At 42.3% G+C, this 20,175-nt stretch overlaps 1 protein-coding gene across 1 annotated transcript in view; it reads left to right on the top strand.

Annotated features, from left to right (window-relative positions):
• Nucleotides 1-835: 835 nt before the first annotated feature.
• Nucleotides 836-20,175, top strand: part of HDGFL3 (HDGF like 3) — a 36,614-nt gene continuing 17,274 nt past the window's right edge. Inside the window, exon 1 of the mRNA XM_054387951.1 lies at nt 836-919. Coding sequence (XP_054243926.1) covers nt 836-919 — 84 coding nt within the window. The remainder of the gene's footprint in view (nt 920-20,175) is intronic.

The following is a 20,175-nucleotide window of genomic DNA, read 5'->3' as shown; positions in this document are numbered from 1 at the left end:
GGGGAACAGGGCACCCCCCACGCCCAAGGGTTGGAAACCTCTGGCCGGCAGAAAGCAGGGGGCCCTGATGCAAAAATCATCCGGCCTCATCCGGCGCCTCGTCGCCCGGCCTCCATGTCGGGCGCGCATAAAGAACCATGTCATGCTTCATCTAGGAAGGAAGGGCCGGGAGGGACCGAAGCCGCTCTCTGCTCTCATATTTTTATAGAAACCTATCTGTGTACCTAGAAAATAACAGGAAGGGAAAGCACGGGGGGGAGGCGCGGGCTGGGGGGGGGGGGGGGGGGGGGCGATAAGAAGATCCTGTTTTCGGTCGCTGCCCGAGGAGTAATTCGGAGGAGACGGCTCCATATTCGCGGGGCCGCCGCGGCTGCGGCGGGGATGGAGCGGGCGGCGCGGGCGGCGTAGCCAGCTCGCACGGGGGGGGGGGGGGGCCGCGGGCAGCGCCGCGCCCGCCCGCCGCCGCGGGGTGAGGGCTCCCCGGCCGCCCCCGCCCGGCCAGGCGCCCCGCCGCCAGCCGGCTCCCTGGTACCGGGGGCTGCTGGGGTTGTGTCCAAGGCCTCCCCCTCCCCCGCGTACACACTCACACACACACAGACACACACACACTCACACTCACACACACCCCATCTCCTCCTGCTGCCGCCGCCGCCGCCGCCGCCGCCGCCGGAGAGATCGGGGATTGCCCGCGGCCCGGCCCCGCTCCCGGCTGCTCTCCGTGCCCGGGCGCATCGCACCCCGCGGGGGCTTGCCTGGCTCCCCCCGGGGCGGCGTGTGCAGGGCGAGGGGTGTGGGAGGGCGGGGGGACACACGGCAGCTCCCGCGGCGGCTCCCGATGGCTCGTCCGCGGCCCCGAGAATACAAGGCTGGAGACCTGGTGTTCGCCAAAATGAAGGGGTACCCACACTGGCCGGCCCGGGTGAGTAACCGCGGCGGGGGCGCCTGGCCCCGACTTCGCGCTGCCGCCGCCCCCCTCGCCCTGCTGCCGGCTGGGCAGCGGCTGGGCCGCGGCGAGCCTCCGCCAGAGGCCCCGCTCCCGGGCCAGCCGCACGGGGGGCCGCGGTGCGCGCCCACCCCGTTATTATTGTGCATCTTTTCTTTGATCTGCAGATTTCTCTCCGGCCCCCCGGGAGGAGGAGGAGGATGAGGAGGAGGGAGGGAGGGGGGCGAGCGCGGGCTGTACCTGGGTTGTTATCGCGGGGAGGAGGCTTGGGGAGCCGGCAGCCCTGCCTGCATGACAACGATGCTGTTTATTATGCGCCCTCCCTCGCCCCGTCCCCTGTCTCCCCCGCGGGGCAGAGGGGCCCTCATCACCCTCCGCGACCGGCGCCTGGGGCAGGGGAGGGCGGCCCGCTCCCCCGGGCCCAGCGCGGCCCAGTGCCTGGGCAGAGGACATGGCTTCGGGCCGGGCCTCGGAACCTCTGTGGGGCAGGGGCAGAGCCAGGTCTAGAGGGCACATGTGGGAAGGGGGAGCGAGGCCCGGTGGCGCGCCGTGGGAGGGGGCTGAGGCCCGAAGTCAGGCTGCGGTTGTCCCCAGGGTAGCGGGTGCCGGGATAGCCCCGCGGGCGGTAGAGGAGGCATGGCTGGGTGCAGAGAGGTTGAGTGAGGTGAAGCAGGACCTGGCTGTGAGGTGCGGCAGGGTACATGCAGGGTGCTGGCATCCCAACAGCTTGGTGGCTACCCCTCTGTACGCAGGCTTTAGGGGCATTCGGCCTCCTGCTTAATTTTAGTCTTTTACTGTGTTGACTTTCTTCCATAGTCCTTTGTCATTTTTTGTTTAACACTCCCATGATATAACTGAGGTGGAAGGGCATCGTGGACATTTGGCAGTCAGATAAGCTCCCTATTGTATTTAAACATCCCTTTTTTGGTGCTGCTACAATAATGCAGAACAGAGCTTTTCTCCAAGCAGTCTGGTACTGTGGCACACTTAACACGGCCTGTTCTTTCCCTCCTTTCTATGCAATACTGTGTAAACTCGCTGTGTGACATGTGCTGTGTGAACTGATTGTCAGGCATCAACCAGTGAGAGTCTGTATTTACTTGTCTTCTCCAGCCTTACCAGAATGATTGGGTAGTGCTTCACGCCATCATTTTCTAGTCAAGGGAAGTTACTGGTCTTCATAGACTGTAAAGAGCATCAAGATAATGAAGTATTGTATGCAACATGCAGGGAAACATATATGGGCAAGATAAAGATGGACTGATATTTTAGCATTATCCTTGTCAAGAGGAAAAGGATGGGCAGAAGTGGTGGAAATGTGTCCTGAGTATAATTGAGGGACCAAGAGAAGTGGTGTTGAACAGCAGACACTTTACAAGGAGGGAAGGACAACACAAACAACCAAGCAGGGGTTGGTGAAGAAAGAATAGTGACAGGGTGCTAAATATCTAGAAGCCTGTAAATAAGGTGGTACATTCAGTTATTTTGGCAGAACAGACTAAAATTAGCATGCAAAAGGCTGAACTTGATTAATCAACACTGGGTTGTGGTTTTGTTATTCTATCATTACACAGGTTGGTAGATATACTACCTAAAAACCTGCAATTTATGTCAGTAGAACAGCATGAGCCACTGAAAATTGACTTCTTTACTTCCTCTGTCATGGTTTAATTTACTGTGAAAATTTTAATGTGAGCAGTTGAGACCATTACCACATTGAAGCATGTTAATCACTTTCCTTTTTGAGCTTTTGTAAAAGTCCCATGTGTTTACCCAGAAGCAGAGCAGAGCCTTTTGTTTTAATGGTGTTTTCTTTCCTTTAAAAAAATCATTATATGCTATGCAGCTGGTCATAGCCTTTGCTGGGTGTCTAAATAGGTATCAGAATGGCAATAATATCCAACAGAGTACATCTTTGCTAGCAAAAATAGGTGTACTGTTAACATAACTTACTTCCTTTGTGCTAACTAACAGGATATAAAGTTCAAATGAAGGCAAAACAGTGTCTAGTTTTAATATGACTTAGCAAGCAGTGGTAGAAACCATAAAACGCCCAGAATCTGCCATCGAGTAGGAAGACATCAGTCAGGCTAGGGAAGTATCAGTACTGGGGTTTAGTTCACCTAAATGTGCTCCAGTAAACACATGATGTAGTTGCATACAGCTTTATGTTAGACCAGACTGATGTTTGCCTGAACCTAACATATTGCTTGTTACATACAGTTCATCCCATCTTTACTAGGACTTCTCTTAGTCTTTGTTGCCAAGTTTTACATGATGCACACTTCCTCAAGTAAATGAAAAACCTAGTGAGGACACTAGTTTTTCTTCTGTTTCCTAGAAAACATTATTGTATATGATTAAGTAGGAAAGAAACATTTGAGCCAAGAATGTAATTCAAATATTCTGATCAACCCAATGCCTTTTATCCAGGGGATATGCTTGTTTCCACATTCTTGAGTGTTTTCTACTTATTTTGTTAATCATTATGCAATTGGCATGCTTGATCTTTGTATTCCCAGGTAAAAATTTACACATTTCATGCTAATATAGTAGCTTAATAATGTGAATAACAATACCTTTAAATGGCAGTGTTATTGCACAGACTAAATGGTGATTTGCATCTCAGAGACCTTTGGCATGAATTTCCTGTCTAGGGATAAACTTCTTAAACTGTGTTTAATCAACTTGAGGAGTGTTAAAGCAGGATAGAAGGACTCTGCATACCCTTTAATGAAACATAACTGACCTGGTTCAGAATCAGCCATATACTTTTTGTTTGCATGGGCAGTGTCATACAGAAAATCCAACTCAAATCCCAGAAGCAGTCCAGCTGTGGTAATGCAGATCTGCACTTGGAAGAGTTACTCTTGTATCTCATTAGGTATAATGTTCATGGGCTTGGCCAGCTCCATGTGGCACAATACTGCAGTCCCATCTAGCCTAGGCAGCAATCTCTAGTTCTAGGCCATTAGCTTTGCACACCCTCTCTTTGGAGATATGTTGATCTAGCAATCGGCAAGAACATGACTTGCAAGCCTGACTTTCATCACAGAAAGAGAAACTGTGAAGCAAGTCACCAGGTAGTGCTGATATGCCCAGAGACCACTGAAACATTTTGACTAATAATCGATGGTATGTTATAGCAGTCAAACTGCATTTGAAGTTTCTTTGTGGTCTGGTCTAGAATTAATTTGAAAGGACCAAAGTTGCCATACTTAATTAAAACTGTAATGGCCAGTAAATCTCATCTTTACACACACTGTTAAAACTGCAGAATAAAACTGCTTTTAGATAATAATAAAAGATGCTTTTAGATACTTGGTGTCTGAAAGATGTCACTTAGGTCTCATTACTTGCAACAGCTGGGACCTTTTATTGGGCAAAGCCAAAATTTCCTTTAGCTTAACTGGTGGACAGTGAAAAGGTTTAGGAGTTAGTTCCCAAGAATTGTATTGAAGCTTAATAATAACAATAGATAAAAAACTGACATCAGTTTGGTTTAGCATGGGTTTTATGCTAGCCTGTGATGTCAGTTGTCTTCAGATGCTCATCAGAAATGCAGAATAAATACCAACTGGCCAAGTCATCTGTCCCTGTAATCCAAGAAATTGTATATCCAGGGTGCACACAAAAATAGAGGGAAGATGCTGTTTTGCTTAATATACAAAATATTTTTCTTTACTTTATGAATGGTCTTTCCTACTTTATGAATGGTCTTTGCCTTTGAAGCACTAGATCCCTCCATTTCTTAGTTTTAACAACACTTTTCCCTTTAAAAAGATGTGGAGACAAAATCACTGCTGCTTGACTACTGCTATGATAGGAGCTGTATAAGCACACAGACAGAAAAAAATCTCTTTCTTCAGATACCCTAGTTTATCTAGGGTAGATGTCCTGGTTTATTGAGGAATTGCCCCTTGAATAGTCATTCAGATGAGATAAAATAGAAAAACTAGTGGTAGATTCAGAAAGATCAATAATGGGATTTGTTTTATGAGTGACCCTGAGGAAACAATAAGCACTTAGTTGCTGAAATTAGCTGCTGATTTAAAAATAGGAGAGAAGCTGTTAATGCAGCTGTAGAGAGCAGAGGAAAAAGTCTGGAATGACCTCAATAAAATAAGAGTGTGCCCAAGTAAATAGCTCATCCCATTATTGAACAGAAAGCTGGGATCATACAGCTGGGAAGACAAGAACTCTATTTGGGTAAACACAAGTAGGTTGTGTAGGGATGGTAAAGTTGATTTGGAACAATACAAAAGAGATCTAAACAGGTAAAGCAGCGCATTTTAGTGTAAAACATATGAACGTTTAGAACTGTCCAGAACATTTTGTGTTGGGAGGAGAAAGCAGCCTTTAAAGTGATGGTGTCACACTGTTATGAAGGTATATTTACTGTCTTGTGGAGGTGAATTGCTATTTTGTGGACTCTTGTTTGTCTTGTCTAGTTCCTTTATTTCTTTTCTGAATTCACACCTACTTGAACTCCAAGTCTGCTAGGTAGCTGACAATCCTCGCGTGTTGATGTCACTATTAAAAACATCTGCCAATAGCAATGGCAAAATGGTATTTAGGGCACTTTCATCTATTAGAATTGCAAATGGGTATAAGTTTTCAATATATTGCTTAAAGTAATACATAGTAAATTCTATCATTTTAATGGGAAATAGTGTCTGAGGCAGGCTGAGCATCAGCACTGCAATGGTTACATTCTAGATTGTAGCTGAGTGTGTTTTTTCAGTGTTGTTAACTGTGTCTTCAGTCCAGCAAGGCATGAAAGTAAGGCACCTTAAAATATGAATTAAAGTAATACATGGGAAGGGCATAAAGGTAAGCTTCTGCTTAAAGACTTTATTAGACTAGAGCCTAAAAAGATAAGGCTAATAACACAATAATATTAAAGTATATTATAATATTAGAGCCTATTCAAAGAAATTACTACTACAAAGTGACAGAATTCCTGAGGACTTTCAGTATCAGTTAAAAAAACCACCAAAAAAATGTAAATTGAACACCCCTATGCAGGCATTTTAGTAAATAAACCTCTCTCCTCCAGTTCAGTGAAGTATGGATGGAGCTAGTGGGTTGATTGCAGTGAAGCTCTCAGTTTAGGACTGAGGCCTGTGTTCTGACATAGGCTGGTGAAATACAAGACACTTAACCAGGAACAACTTTGGGCAGTTATAATTGCAAGTATGACAGCTTGGAAATATCAAACTCTCCAACACATCATAGAAGAAAGATTCTACATTTTTAAGTGTTTGGTATTTAAAACAGACCATTTATTTTCCTATTAGTATAAGGATAAAGGAAGGTAGGTTTTCCCTGGCAGGGTTTATCTTTTTTGGCAAAGAATGACAGACAAAAATCAGATTAGATCCAGAAAACTTCAAAGGGTCCTTCAGAAATAAACAACAGATCTTTCTCTGTTTTTCTGCCAAAACCCAGTCTGCAGTCTTTTGAGCTTTTCTTCTTGGCCATTTGGGACTTGTCCAGTCCTTCACCATGTGCTTTTCTCCTTTTTCACCTTTTGGTTGCTCTAGTTCATGACCTCTCTTTTGCCATGTTATTAAATATGAGTCTCCTGAGACTTCTCCTTTACCAACTCAGAGCTTCTTCCATCTCTTTCCCTCTTTAATTATGTACCTCACTCATACATCACTCCTTGGAGATCTGCAAGCAATTTTTTATGGCAGGTCTCTGTTCCTTTCTGAGATGAGACGTGATTTGCTGATGACTGCAAAGGTCTCTCTTAACCTAGGAACTAATGAAGTCATGGCTTCTTCAGGCAGCACTCCTGTGACTTCTGTGGTGCATCTGAAAAGAGCACATTTAAGGCAGTGAGTTCTTTATGGAATTGTTTTTTCCTTTCCAAACCTTGTGTACCAGGCTGACACATGTTGCTTAGATAGGATTTACATTTTTATTTGCAGATATCTGGCCACATTTAGAGTAGATATGACTGGCTTTTCAGTGACTTCATCAGCTCATTGAGTACTGTTTCCTTCATTTCCTAAACAAAAATAACAAAAAGTAAAGTGTGAATTCTCCAGATGTTCAGAAGGTGATGAACCTCAGCAGTTGATAATCTTTCTTCATGCTTCTGCATTCTGTTTTAAGTGTGATTTAAAAACAGGGGATTGTAGTCTAAAATGGAGTAATTATTATACATAAAGCTGACCCATAGCTTACAGCAAAACGTTCCAGTTACTCGTTCGGTAAATGATTAATTTTAGAGGCAAAATATCTGTTATTAGCGTGGCAGGGATATTTGGGGAAACTTCTTTTAAATTAAGCTTTTTTAATCTTTGTGGTAGTTTTTTGGGTTTGTGGTTTGGATTTTTTGGTTTGGTTGGTTTGTTTTATTGGTTGGTTTGGTTTTTTTTCTTTTTTTCTTGAATTGGTTTAAATAACAAGCCCCAAATGTGCAAGTGACCTTTTGTGTGAATGACAATAGATGAATGCATTTTCTCTTTCGGTGTCATGACTTAAGTCCAAATAAAGATGTCCCAGAATCTAGACAGCTGTCTTGTTAATTTTGAGGTGGTAAGCAATTAAAAGCTTTTCATGCTCATACAGTGTAAACTGTTTGTTTGATATTTTCCCTTGTCACTTTAAAGCCACTGAATAATTTTTATCAACTAGTCTCGTGAAAATCATTGGATATATGTTTTGTCTGAAGGAAGGATGTCCTTTTCAATGAAATCTGTAGCCTGTCAAGTCGTTCTGTATGTTCTTACTGCAAAAAGAAATGAGAAATGTTAGTTTCCATTACATTAGCTGACAGATCTCTTCTTTTTATTATTATATAAAGAACATTTTAGGACCCCCAACTGGAATGAGGTTTTTTTTTAAGTGTAGAGAGCAAAATGAAGGCCAAAATTTCAGTCTTAACTCTTCATTTTTCCATCATAATAATGCATTAACAAGCCTTCCTGCATTTAGGGTAATAAAAATCTTCTCAGCAAGTGATTGCTGACAGTGAGTATATACAATTGTCATTTGAGAATAGATGAAAGGATTTCCTGATAATACTGGAAAAGTGATGACAATGTAGAGAGCTTGGACATTTTAGCTATTTGAAATGGTGTTGCCTGAGCAGTAAAGACCTTTCCGCTGTATGCTTGAGAGGTGTAAAGGAGAACAAGACTGCCTGAGGCCTCTTGGTAATCACTGTAATTCGAGTGATAAATGTAGCAACAAACACTGGAAAGTAGCCTGTATGGAGCAGTCAGGAAGAGGTGGTGGAGCCAGCTTTTTAAAGGTGTTAGGAATTGGTTGAACACCCAATAGGTCACTGTATCTTTAGGTACTTTGGTACTTTTCTAGTCCACCTAGGGATGTCATCTGCATCCCTATCCCATGGATATGTAAGTGTGTGTGTACACATAGCTGGTGCTGTGCTTAGTTATACACACTCCAATAGATAAGATGCTTAAAACGTAGGTGTAGCACAACATGATAGCAGATCACTTGACTCTGGGCTCCAGCAGAAACAGCATCAACATAGGAGGGCAAATAGTTTGGCTGAAGCACAACAGGAACAACAAGAAAGAACAGTTATTCAAAAGAGTCTAAGAAATACTTGGCAAACAAATGAATATCATGAGGTAAAGCTTCGCTTCTAAAACTTAAAGAAGGAAACAGGTCGTTGGTTCCTCCTCTTGGGAAGGTCTCTCCGTTACTGGCTTTGCACATCTGAGACTGTTTCATTCATTTGTGTAACAGCCAGTTCTAAACCTGATACAGAAATTGGAAATAAACTGCAAATTCATTTCCAGTTTTCCTTTCTCCTACTCAGACTATTCAACATGACAGTCTTGATAATTCTCACTTTTACCTGAAGGTTGTAGGAGACCTGGCTTTGAGGTTATTTTTGAAGGAGCGGGGGGTAGAGGGATTGTTTAGATTAATTTTTTGTTCTAGAAAACAAAAGGAATGTAAGAAATTTGAGTAAATGCTACAGCATCCTAATAAAACAATAAACTTCCCATATGACGTAGTTCCTATCGCCCCATTCCCATTGCCCCATTCCCCATCCTTCAAATGGTCTCAGGTCAACTCATCCTTGGCATCATTGCTGCCCCAAAAAGGCACACAGTGTTCTTGAATTTCAGAAGGATTTAATCTCTGTCTCCTTGCCTTTTGTTAAAGCCCTGTGAAATTCTGAAAATCATTCAGTCAACATAAAGAGAGGAGATGACGCTGTACTGTGCTCTGGGTAGCACAAAGCCCAACACTAGGAAGGACAGATGTCCATAGACTTTGGCCTCTGCCTTAGAAAAGTACATGTAAATCTCTTATTCCATTAGCAGATTGAAAAGATAATTAGCATACATCTCTAGCCCCAAAAATGCAAACTGGAAACAACAGTTTATTTTGCCTTGCAGCAGCATGTAAAAAACCTAGAGAGAGGCTGTTTGCCAGCTTTAGTTTGTCTGCTTGAATAGAAGACATCCTATAACAAAAGAGGAAAAACAGGGCAAGGAGTATCATACACTAAAGAATTTCTTTAAGATCATCAGTTAACACAGCATCCTACATACAGCAGAATAAGTGGGGTCAGGGAAGAAAACAAAAATTCCATACTGTAGGGACCTCACAGATATCACTGTTGTGTAACTGATGTCAACCATAAAACAGCGTGTCAGACTTTAAAGTCCTTGGGCTTGTAAAGCACCTACCTGTGAAGCCACTTAAAATACAGAACGTAAAACCACACTGAGGCAATGAGTAAAAAAACCTTGAAGTCTGGGAGAGCTAGAGACACAATTGCACAATAATGCAAACCATTTCTGGGAATCAATCCCATTCCAGACTGGATTACTAAATGTACTAAATACAAGTACACACTGAAACTTAATAACATCAGGACCTTACAGAGGTATGTAACTTCAGTGTGCAGATACAGTCCAGATGGGAGAAACAGGAAAGCACAGATAGAGGAGCAAATGCTATAGGTGCAAAGATCAATTCTGAGTTGCTATCTTTCCCATGATATGTTTATTTGTTTTGCGTAGAAAGTCATTGGAAACAAGCAGGTTGTCTTTTGCTTTTTTGTGGCTCCACAATTCTTAGTTTTACAGTGTTCAAGCCTCCATCAAAGGGATACTGTGAACCTGTTCTTTTAATTCCTGGAGTACAGGGTATCTTCCTCAGCTGGAATATCCTCACATATGAAGAAAACAAGAATCCAGGTCTCAGTCCTTAGCTGTTACCCTAGTCCCTAAACTATTGTTCAGTAACTTAGAGGCAGTTCCTCCAGCTCCTCCTCCACATTTCCATTGGAAAAACTGGGGATGTAGGGCATTTACGGTTTACCTTTCCTATGGCATGTATCAGTATCTTCCCATTACAGCAGCTGTGGGATGGGGGGAAGTGAGGAAGGCAGTGATGGAGTGGCATTTAGACTTGCATATGCCATTGGTTGGCCATCCTGGCAAAGCAGCATGTTATGCCAGAAAGCAGAACACTGTGCCTCAAAAGGTTTGTGTCCTTCCTCCTCTCATGTTTTACCTTTTTTTTTCCCTACTGCCTGTGCAGGGACCACCCAAGCACAATGGCTGAGGGGAGCTCCAGAGCCAGCAGGCATGGAGGGGTGTGATTTGTGCCCTACAGCAGACGTGAGGCCATCCATGCACGGCCTGACTTCCTTCCTTGGGATATGACTTATTATTTGTCACTGTATGTAAAGCAATCCCTCTGGCCTGATTGACTGGATTTTGGTGTGAAAGTTAACATAAATGTCTGTGTATTTTTCTTTAGCTTTCTCCAACTTGTTACCAGACTGTGGTGATGTCCTGCACAGGGCCAAAATAATTTTCCTGGGTGTGGTCACACTACATGAGGGTTGTCTGGCAGGATGTGTGTTTGCATATGGGGATTTCTGCATATTGCCTTGACCTTTGCAGCACATTAGTTGTTCAAATGCAACTTGTCCACTGTTGGCTTTCTGTAGCATTGCTGTTTCCAGCTTTCTCTCTCTTATGTTGCCAGTCCTTTTCCTCAGATGTATTAGCTTTTTCCTTTTGCAAGCTAAATTAAGGTTTATTTGCAGCTCATATTTCTCATGGACCCAGGACTCACTCTGTAAGTCAGTTGCCATGTTGGTGTTACCATCACTGGGTGTAGTGAAGTGACTGCATGTTCATGCATACACACATATGAGCACAGGAGACTGTCTTAATAGTTGCAAAGGTTCCCAGCTTGCTGTCTCAGATACCTCTTCCACAACATGGAAGTAAGGCAGATCCTGGCAAGGAATACACCTAAGCAAGGCATCTTATGCCAGACGCTGCCCTACTGCAGTGGCATCTTTTGTTATCTTTTTCATAAACTAATTAGTTGCTAGTTAATTTTCAGCCAGATGTCCCTGTTTCCATCTGAGCAAGTGTAAATTTGTATTTCTGTAAGGATTTCTTCAGACACTGTTACCTGGAATCCAATTAGGTAGCATTTGCTCAGGATGAACCACATGTGGAAGTATTTGCAGAAGTGAGGTTTCTGTGTTCTGGTTAACACTGTTTCATTATCCTCCAGCAGGTTGGGGCTTGGGCATTTCATGTAGCCCTGCACAGATCCGCTGCAGGGCTGGAGGCTTGCTGTCCTGGTTGTTATAGAACAGCATAAGGAAGATGGTACCAATCCTATTAGTTTACTCTCTAACGGCCATGTCCCAAAGGCAGTGAATGAGTTTTGACTGCATAAAGATTCCTTGATTTCAATAAAACTGCTTACATGTGTGCTGCCATGCCTGCAGAAACACAAAGAAGGACCACAGCCTAAGGGAGAAGGCAGATGTTCCTCTTAAAAAAGAGAAAAATAAAAGATGACATTCCTCACTGCAGTGCCTCTCCAAAGGTTTTGAAAGATATTAGTAGTGCAGCTAACTCAACAGATAATTCTTTCCATATGTTGTCTGGATCAGGTGACTCACATGTGTTCACATTTTCAGGTACCTCTTTTGCTGCTTTTTATCAGGAGCTTTTCAAAATCTTCCTCTTGTGCAAACCTTTGTCACAGTCAGTATTTCTATCACAGCTTTGCGAAGAAGGTAGCATGAAATTATTAATTTAATCCCTATGGTTAGAATTTTAATGTCTGCAAAGATGTATCACCAATAATAAGCTTGTTCTATCTGTTAATATTTTATTTTCTTTGCATGTTTGAGAGATGCTGCTTTGGAGCTTTTTTATTGTTGTTAAGGGAGTGGGTCAATTTTCTAAGGAGGTTTTTTGGATTGTAACTTCTGGTAAAATGACAAGAAGTTCTTGTTAAAAGATGAAAAGAGATTAGAGAAGACACATTTCTCAGGCAGGGCTCTTGAGCATTAAAATGCTGCAAATGTTTTCTCCTTATCTTTTGGAAGATGCCATCTCCTGCCTTACAGAAGAATGGATTCACCTGTGTATATAATTGCTGTGTTATTTTGCTGGATGAGATCTGATCATACAAAGACAATGGCTTTGTTTATACTGCCAAACTATGCCCAGCTGTGCTTGCAGGATCAAGCCTCTAGCTGTTAAGTTTCTAGAAGCCCATAATAGTAAAGATTTTAGTGGCAGTACGTTAAGACGAAACACAAGCTTCTTTAGCAGATGTGGGAGCAAGGGGAACAATTTTTAAATGAGCAGCCTACAGTTTTTATGAAACATTTGCTGCTGGAAGAAGGTGTTAGTTTACTTGTTCATCAAGTGTCAGCAGTACAGTTTACCTGGCGTTAGTAATGGGGGTGTCAGGCTTGTCTCTAAGGCAGTTTTATTGAAGAGGACACCATCATGAGTGCTGTGTGTGAGATTGACTTGGGGATCTTGGCAATTAAAAGCAGTGTGAGCTAAAACACTTTGTTTGCGGAGCATGGTTTGGAAATGCCATGTATCGTCACCAGTATGTTAAAAAGTAAAGGCAAGTGGCACTTAGAATTACAATTCTGAATGCTGACTGAAAGCCTTCTGATTGGCATTTGCTGATTCGTATGAGGTGTATATACGAACTGTATAAGGATTCCAGGATAAATTTATACATGCAGTGTTCCCTAATGCCTTTCCTACTTTTAGGTATGCCTCTCACTAACCAAGCTCTCTTTCAGATGTGCAACTGCCCTTTCCCTGTTGTTTGCACAATGTACACTGTTTCTTTGTAGCTGCTTTTTAGAACAAAATGACAGCCTCACTTGGAACATGTTTTTTTTACTGAGCTGCCAAGGGAGAGTACTAAGCTCCTATGCTTAGTATGGATGCCAGCCCTGATGCAGAGGTAAAGAGTGTTTGAAAAATTTAATATTAATGTATGCAGGCAAACAGCTATTAAAGTTCCACATGTGCAATTTGTCCCTTGACAGACTCCATCCTTTTAAAATCATTCCTTTTAAATTAATCTGATTGCCACTCCAAGTCCAGTATGGAAACAAGAGTGATGGCCAGAAGCCTTTGGTCTTCTTTAGAGAAGGAAAGTTAGAGAAAATCAGAGACTTTTGGAAGAAAATAAATTCTGGAGTAAACTTTGTGACTTCTGTTACAGAAGTGCAGCTGAGTCAGTAGGCTTTGTAAATAACTTGTGTTCATTGAAACAGCATTTTCTGAGAGCTTGTTTGAGAATAACACCAAATACTTACAGATATCTCATACACATATTCAGCTTAACTTATTGGATAGAAAGAAAGGACGTCAGAAAGTAACTCTTCATCTTGCAAGTATATAAACATGTTGACCATGTAAATTAAAACAGAATACTAATGCTTAAACCTCATATTTAATGTTCATGATGTAAAATATATTTTTTTAGAATAACAGATATGCCACCTTAGCAAGTCTGATCACTACCACATTGCTGTATTCATCCCATCTTGGACGTTAATGCCACTTACATCTCTTCTTGTCCTTCATGTTTTTATTGTTTCATTTGAGTCATTTTCTGCTAACATAGTTTAATGATTAAGATACAGGTTCGTAGGTCTGCAGGTACAAAATGGTGTGCTTTGCATATTTTTATATAGAGTTTATTCCTGTAAGTCACTGCTTGAGATTTCATTATATTTTATTATTTTGAGGAAGATGTTCATTTTGATAAATAAGGCTGTTAATCTTTTAGGGACTATCTCAATTTCAGCAATATTACATTTTTGGTCAAAACTAAATGAAAACTCTCATTCTGAAGTTTTGGAAGCAGAAAAACAGGCAGGTGGGTGGGAGTATGACTTGGCCTGGAAAAACTCGTTCCTGAGTCTCTTTAGGCAGACAGATTAAAATTCCTAAGAGTTTAACCTAGACTGAGGGACTTTGCAGAGAAGGTATTTGACACTGTAATGACAGCTCCTGGAAATCTGAGCAGAGATTGAAAGCAAACCCAGGAGAAACAGCAAAGTTGGGTCTAAGTGCTGTGCAGAGACTGCTGTGACTCCACAAATTGCTTTTCATTCCATGGTTTTAGTGACCCAGTCAACATACACAAAAGTTCCATCTTAGCAAAATAGTCTGCCAGTTTAATTGGGTTTGTACCATAGATAGTGGCTAAGACTAGGGAAACAACTGGAAACAATTCTTTGCAGAGAGTCATTTGGTCTGTAGTGACCATAAGCTTTCTGCAGACACTGAGCTCTTCTGCAGGTAGGAGTTTGCAGTCTGTCAGCAGCACAAACAGGGAAACCTACCTTTGAAAATTTATTGTAAATCCCTCCATTTTGCTGGGTTTGCAATTAGGTTTCGTTGCCTCTCCTTCCTTCTAAACTGTGTACATGTTGTAGATGTATGTTTTATTTGCATCACAACAAATTAGTTGGCCTGTGTACCAGTGATGCTTGGTGATTGTACTTATCCCATAGCCCCAAAATTGGGACTGAGGCCTCTCCCCTGCTGAAGAGTCCCAGTCCACCATTTTCAGGTGAGCAACCTCTGTACTGTGATTTTGTACAAAGCGTGCCTGTGTTTCTGCAGTCCTCAGCACCTGGAGGTTGTGTCTGTTCAGGACCTCCCTCATACTCAGTTCCTGCAGAAGATACCTGTTCATGTGGCTTCTGCACTGTGTGTGCAGCTCAGCTCAGATTGTCTGTGCCTGCAAAACAGTGGGTAGGTAATAGGAAAATAAGTTTATGATACTATGAAACAGAAGTTTATGTTTTGAAGTAGTTGCTTAAATCCTGCAAACAGATATTCTGGTATGAACACACACTCAGATATGGAAAACCACGAGTCTTTATGAGCTAGGAGTCCAGACAGAGCAACATGATGGAGAAAAATACATGCTTAGCTGTGCCTTCATTGCCTCTGGAGGACTGGTCATGATACTCGTGGTCTCATCTCTGCTGCTGCACCCCTGCCTCAGAGGGTTGCAGGACACTAATAATGTTTGTGCTTTGAATGGACAAAGATTTTGTGTTCTTTTCACATGTAACACTAAGGATTTTTTCTGTGCAAACACTTGCTCAGTGACAAGAAGTGTTTCGGTTCCCTGATATTATACTCTTTAGCTGCAATTCATGGTAACAAAACAGGCCACAGAGGAGACAAGCAGGAAGGTTTTCTGTACCCAAAGGCCCAAATGATAGTTGCAATCTCCAGAGAGACAAGCTTTGAGTCCTCCCTAACAGGAGCCTGTGGGCAGCATCAAGTGAAACAGATTGTTCCCTTCTTTGTCTCTTGGAAGTTTTTGTGTCCACCCTGATACAAATTGGAGGCTCATATTCTGGGACCTGCAGTCTCCATCCATCATGTTTCCTTACTCAAAGAAAAAAAAATATCTGCAAGCTGTGGTGTCAATCAGGTTTTGTGTACTTTTTCAGAAGCTGGACCAAATATTGCGTGGGGACACTCAACGTTCTTCATCCTGGAAATGTGCCAATCCAATTTTTTTCTACTTTTTAGAGAAGTAATTTACATTGGAAAAGAAATAGAAAATTATGCCAGCCAAGTCTGGGAAATGGCAAACTTCCAGAAATTTGCTTACCTTTTGTCTTTAAGTGTGTCAATATAAGGACTAGCAAGACTTCTTTTAATAAAAGCTTGGACAGTAGAATATGAAGCTTTTGATATATGGAACAGATGAGCCTCAAGTGTAAAATTTGGTTGCATGTATCTGACCAAATGTCAATGCTGTAGGGCAGGTTGTGTCTGATTGAAAAGGTTTTGATCAACCTGACTCACAAAAAAATCCTGTCTTGTGAATGCAACATTTTTCCTTAAAGCAGGTCAATGAAATAGTGAAATTATAAAGTAAATATTTAAAGGCCAAAAAGAATTCCTCTGTCTAATGATTTCTTACACCATTCATCCTCTCTTTATAGCAGCTGTGGTAACGGGGGGTGGCAGGATTTATCTGGGCACGTTAGCAAGGAAGAGTATGACTTTTCATGTCCTTTTTGGCTTATGAGAAGGGAGTAGCTGGAGAGAAATACAGTGCCTGTGAATGTTCAGTCCCTAAAATTTCTTCCTTTTTTGGGATGGATCAATAAGTTTTTATTTGCAGTGTGTCTTCCAAGCACACTCTTGTATGTGCATTTCTTGCATACATTCATATTTCAAGACAAAAATATTTGTAACAAAATTATAAAGTAGAATAACCAGATTTTGTCATCAGAAACTGCTTTAATGTGGTATTGGTGGGCTCACTATGGTTTACTCAGGTTTACCTTGCAAACAGTGCTTTGATTTCTGAGGTGTAATTCAGACAAAGGAGAATCAAGTTCACAATGTTTAAAGGGAAGTAAACACAAAATGCCTCCGAACTGGCAATATTTGTTGAAAATGAACAACTTCTCCCCACTCATCCACAAATAAAAAGTAATTTTGTAAGCCATGAAACTTAAGAAGCTTATTTTTCCCTGGTTTGCCTTTATGTGGATTCCCTGTTGTCTGATGCTTTGGTTGAGCCTGCATTGCAAGCTGTCTCTCAGCATATGGACTATTCGTCCATTTTCTGATGGACAGCCTAATTATCACAAAACATGGGAACTCTTAATATCTCTTTGGCCTTTCTCCTTTTGTCTGGTTTGGCAAAATTGCCTGATGTGTGCTTGAGTTATTGCAGGTAAAAATCAGACTGAAAACTGTGTGATCACAGACTGGGGAAAAGAAAAAAAGAATCTGAGTGGTAGCACCATTGTTTCCCTAACATTGGCAAGGAAACACTTCATTGGAAAAAATGGAGCATTTTGTCAGCAGTCTATCTTTTGGGGGGTGTTCACTGGGAGGATTACAGTTTGGTAACCTGAAATCCTACTCTGACAGTTCTGGAAGTATTTGTTACTAGTAACGTCTAGCATTTTAGCAGTGGACCTCACGTGTTTTATAAGGAGAGTAGGCTCCTTTTGTAGAAGTGAGACTGAAGAAGATGCAGTGATCTGGCCAAGGTCGCTCCAGAGGCCAGTGGCAGAGATGGGACTAGTCTTTGTAACCCTCGAGTCTCCTCCTCTGACAGTCTTGTGTCCACCAGCCACAAAAGCGCACAGAGGACTTGAATCACATGAATCTGTTATCTACAAAGTCATGCATATAGATACCAGTCACGCAGAACTAAGCTTTGGCCCCATTTTCATATTCAAGATTAAAGCAGCTCTGCAGAAAGTGTATTTCAACTTTCTGTCTTAAAAATATGCTGCTAATTAGGGATGTAAAGGGGGCTGAACTCAGCTGCAAGACTGCTGATCTTTCCTAGTGAGACATTGCCTGCCAGCATTGTTTGGACTCCAACTAACCCTTCATTGTCTTCTATCTCGTTGAGGTCCTGAGCATGCACAGAATTTAAAAAAAAAAAAGAAAAAAAAAAAAAAAAGAAAAAGGATTGATGTCTTTATATTGTCATTTCTGGCTGTCTGCAGAATACCCTTCAGCCATGTTCGTCAGTGCTCTAAAGTATGCTCTGCTGTTTTTAATCTTGTTTTGCTTTTTGTTTTTGCTGGTGGCACTCTTCCATGCCTAGAGACTTTTTTAATTTTTATTTTTGTAGTTGTACAATTCCATCTTATTAAGCTGGATTCTGCTGCTAGTCTCACTCTTCACAGGCTTATCTTCTTTAATGGGTGGAAAAATGCATGTGCCAGCATTCCACACTAGATGTTCTACTGTGTGATGTACATCATGGAAGGAGTTGTACTCTGCTGCAAATATCATACAGTCCTGATAAATGATAGAAACATTTAAAAGTCTCCAATCACTTGGATTGGTCTTCAATTTAAAGTACTACAGAATCAGAGTCACAGTTTTTAGCTTGAAGTAGGTTGGATATTTTCTCTCTCCTAACATTTTAGGATCTTCTGGAAAAAAAATATTAATATTTTACATTTTACAGAACAGCATTTTAAATAATGGTTTAGAAAAGATACTGCCATACTGCTGGCTCCCAGTAGCATTAGCTGTTAAAAAGCATATTAACTCTATCTGAATAAAATTGTTGTAGAAAAGCAAAATATCTTATTTTAATAATAGAGTTTGAAGAGTGTTGCTTTTATCCATGTAGAGTTTTGCTAATAAGCTAACTGCAAAAGATGAAGCTGCTTGCATGTGTTGGGCAATAATAAGCAACTTGAACCACTTCCAGCAAAAATACTATAGGCCTTTGCTCGACTGCTGTGCAGTGACTCCAGGGGTTTCAGTGGGAGATACTGATCTCTGCAATGCTTCTGTGTGCTTTCGCCAATCAAAGGCATTTACACTATGTCAAAACAATCACTAATGACTGCTCTGCAGTTTTAATTCCTTCTTTTTACAAAATAAAAGGACTTTGTGGCTTCAATGCCCACATAAGCATCTCTGTATGCTGAAGTAGAGCTTTCTTGTCTGTACATGTGGACCTGATAGGTGTTTTTGCATAGTGCCTTTTTTTTTTTCAGTGTAAAATTGTTGGAACCCAGTGGAACAGGGTTTGGTTTGAAAGCCACCCTGACAGCCTGGAATTCCTGCTTCTGAGCAGCAGCTTATCCACAGCATGGAGATTTTGTGATAGCCATACAACATGACACCTGCTTTCCCTCCAAGTGGAAGGAAGCACATCTGGGATGCCCTTCTGCCTTGGTGGGCAGAACTGTTCCTTTCTTGACCGCTGCAGTCATGTAAACCTCCACAGAAAGCTGCTTTACATAGACAAGCAGAAAGACAAAGCTTGCCGTTTTGTGTGTCTTGGTGAGATGTTTCCCATTTTGCAGGAAATCTAGAGCTCTGCAGAGCAGAACACCCAGGAGGGGGTGCAGCTTCCTCTGGTTCTGCACCAGCCCTCCCAGGGAGCTCCTCTGCCTGTCTGGAATATGCCTTGTTATCCCACAGGCAGGCATGGGGATGATTTGTGCTTCGGGGAGCCACTGTTGTTCTCGGAGAACAGCTCTGCGGCTGTGGCTCTGCAGCTGCAGTCCAACCCACCCAGCCAGTGCCTCTCTCCCGAGAGTCCCTAACCTCATGGCAACTGGGAAGAAAGTGTTGCAGTGTGACTGCTGCCAAACCAAGCCTGTGGGAACCAGATGGAAATACTACCTGGGAAGTCAGCAATTACTTAGCACCACTGAGAGCAAAATATTCAGGCTGCACATACATCCTAACCTGTAAACTACACTGTAAGGAGACAGATTTCATGCTTGCACATCAGTAGTCCCTAGCAACACCATTTAATAAAGCTCTGCTCTGGTTTGAGAGGTCTAGGCTGCATTTTCTGTTCAGTGTTCTGACCCTAGAAGCCTGGCACTTGTTTACCGAGGGGGGGAAAAAAAAAGCACCGTTACATCTTTAAAGCTCTCCTGCTTGCTTGGCAAACAAATGCTGGGAAGTACAGCTCAGCTGAGGTTGTGCAAAAAGAAAGCAATTGTTATTCATTAAGCAGATGACAGCAACGGGAGCAAAAGGGATAAAACTCGAAATCTGAAACCACCTGCTTTAATTTTAGCCATAATTGAAGCGGCTGCCCATGATGTTGCTGATGCACATGTCAGATTTGGACGCCATGCGCTGCTTTCTCTGATTTCTGTGGCAGCAAGCTCCAGCCCACTGTCTGCTCTGGTTCAGGAGGGGATGGATCTCATGTTTGATTGCAGATTATAACAGGCACTTTAGAATCTGTTTGTTTCCTTCCAGGAGCAAAATGCAGTGGCAGTCTGGCTCTCAGATAGACAGATGCTTTAGTCATTAGTGAGGTTTCTGTGACTACAACACTGTCCTAGTATAGGTGCACTTACCGCTTTTGTTCGTGGTTCGAAGAAGTGATGCTTTTCTCGCTCTCATGCTCATGTGCTCACTCTCCCTCCCTCTCTCTGT

Source organism: Indicator indicator, chromosome 16 (assembly GCF_027791375.1).
Source record: "Indicator indicator isolate 239-I01 chromosome 16, UM_Iind_1.1, whole genome shotgun sequence".
NCBI classification, from domain to species: domain Eukaryota; kingdom Metazoa; phylum Chordata; class Aves; order Piciformes; family Indicatoridae; genus Indicator; species Indicator indicator.
Note: the sequence above shows the minus strand (reverse complement) of the source record. Positions and strands in the feature narration are given on the sequence as shown.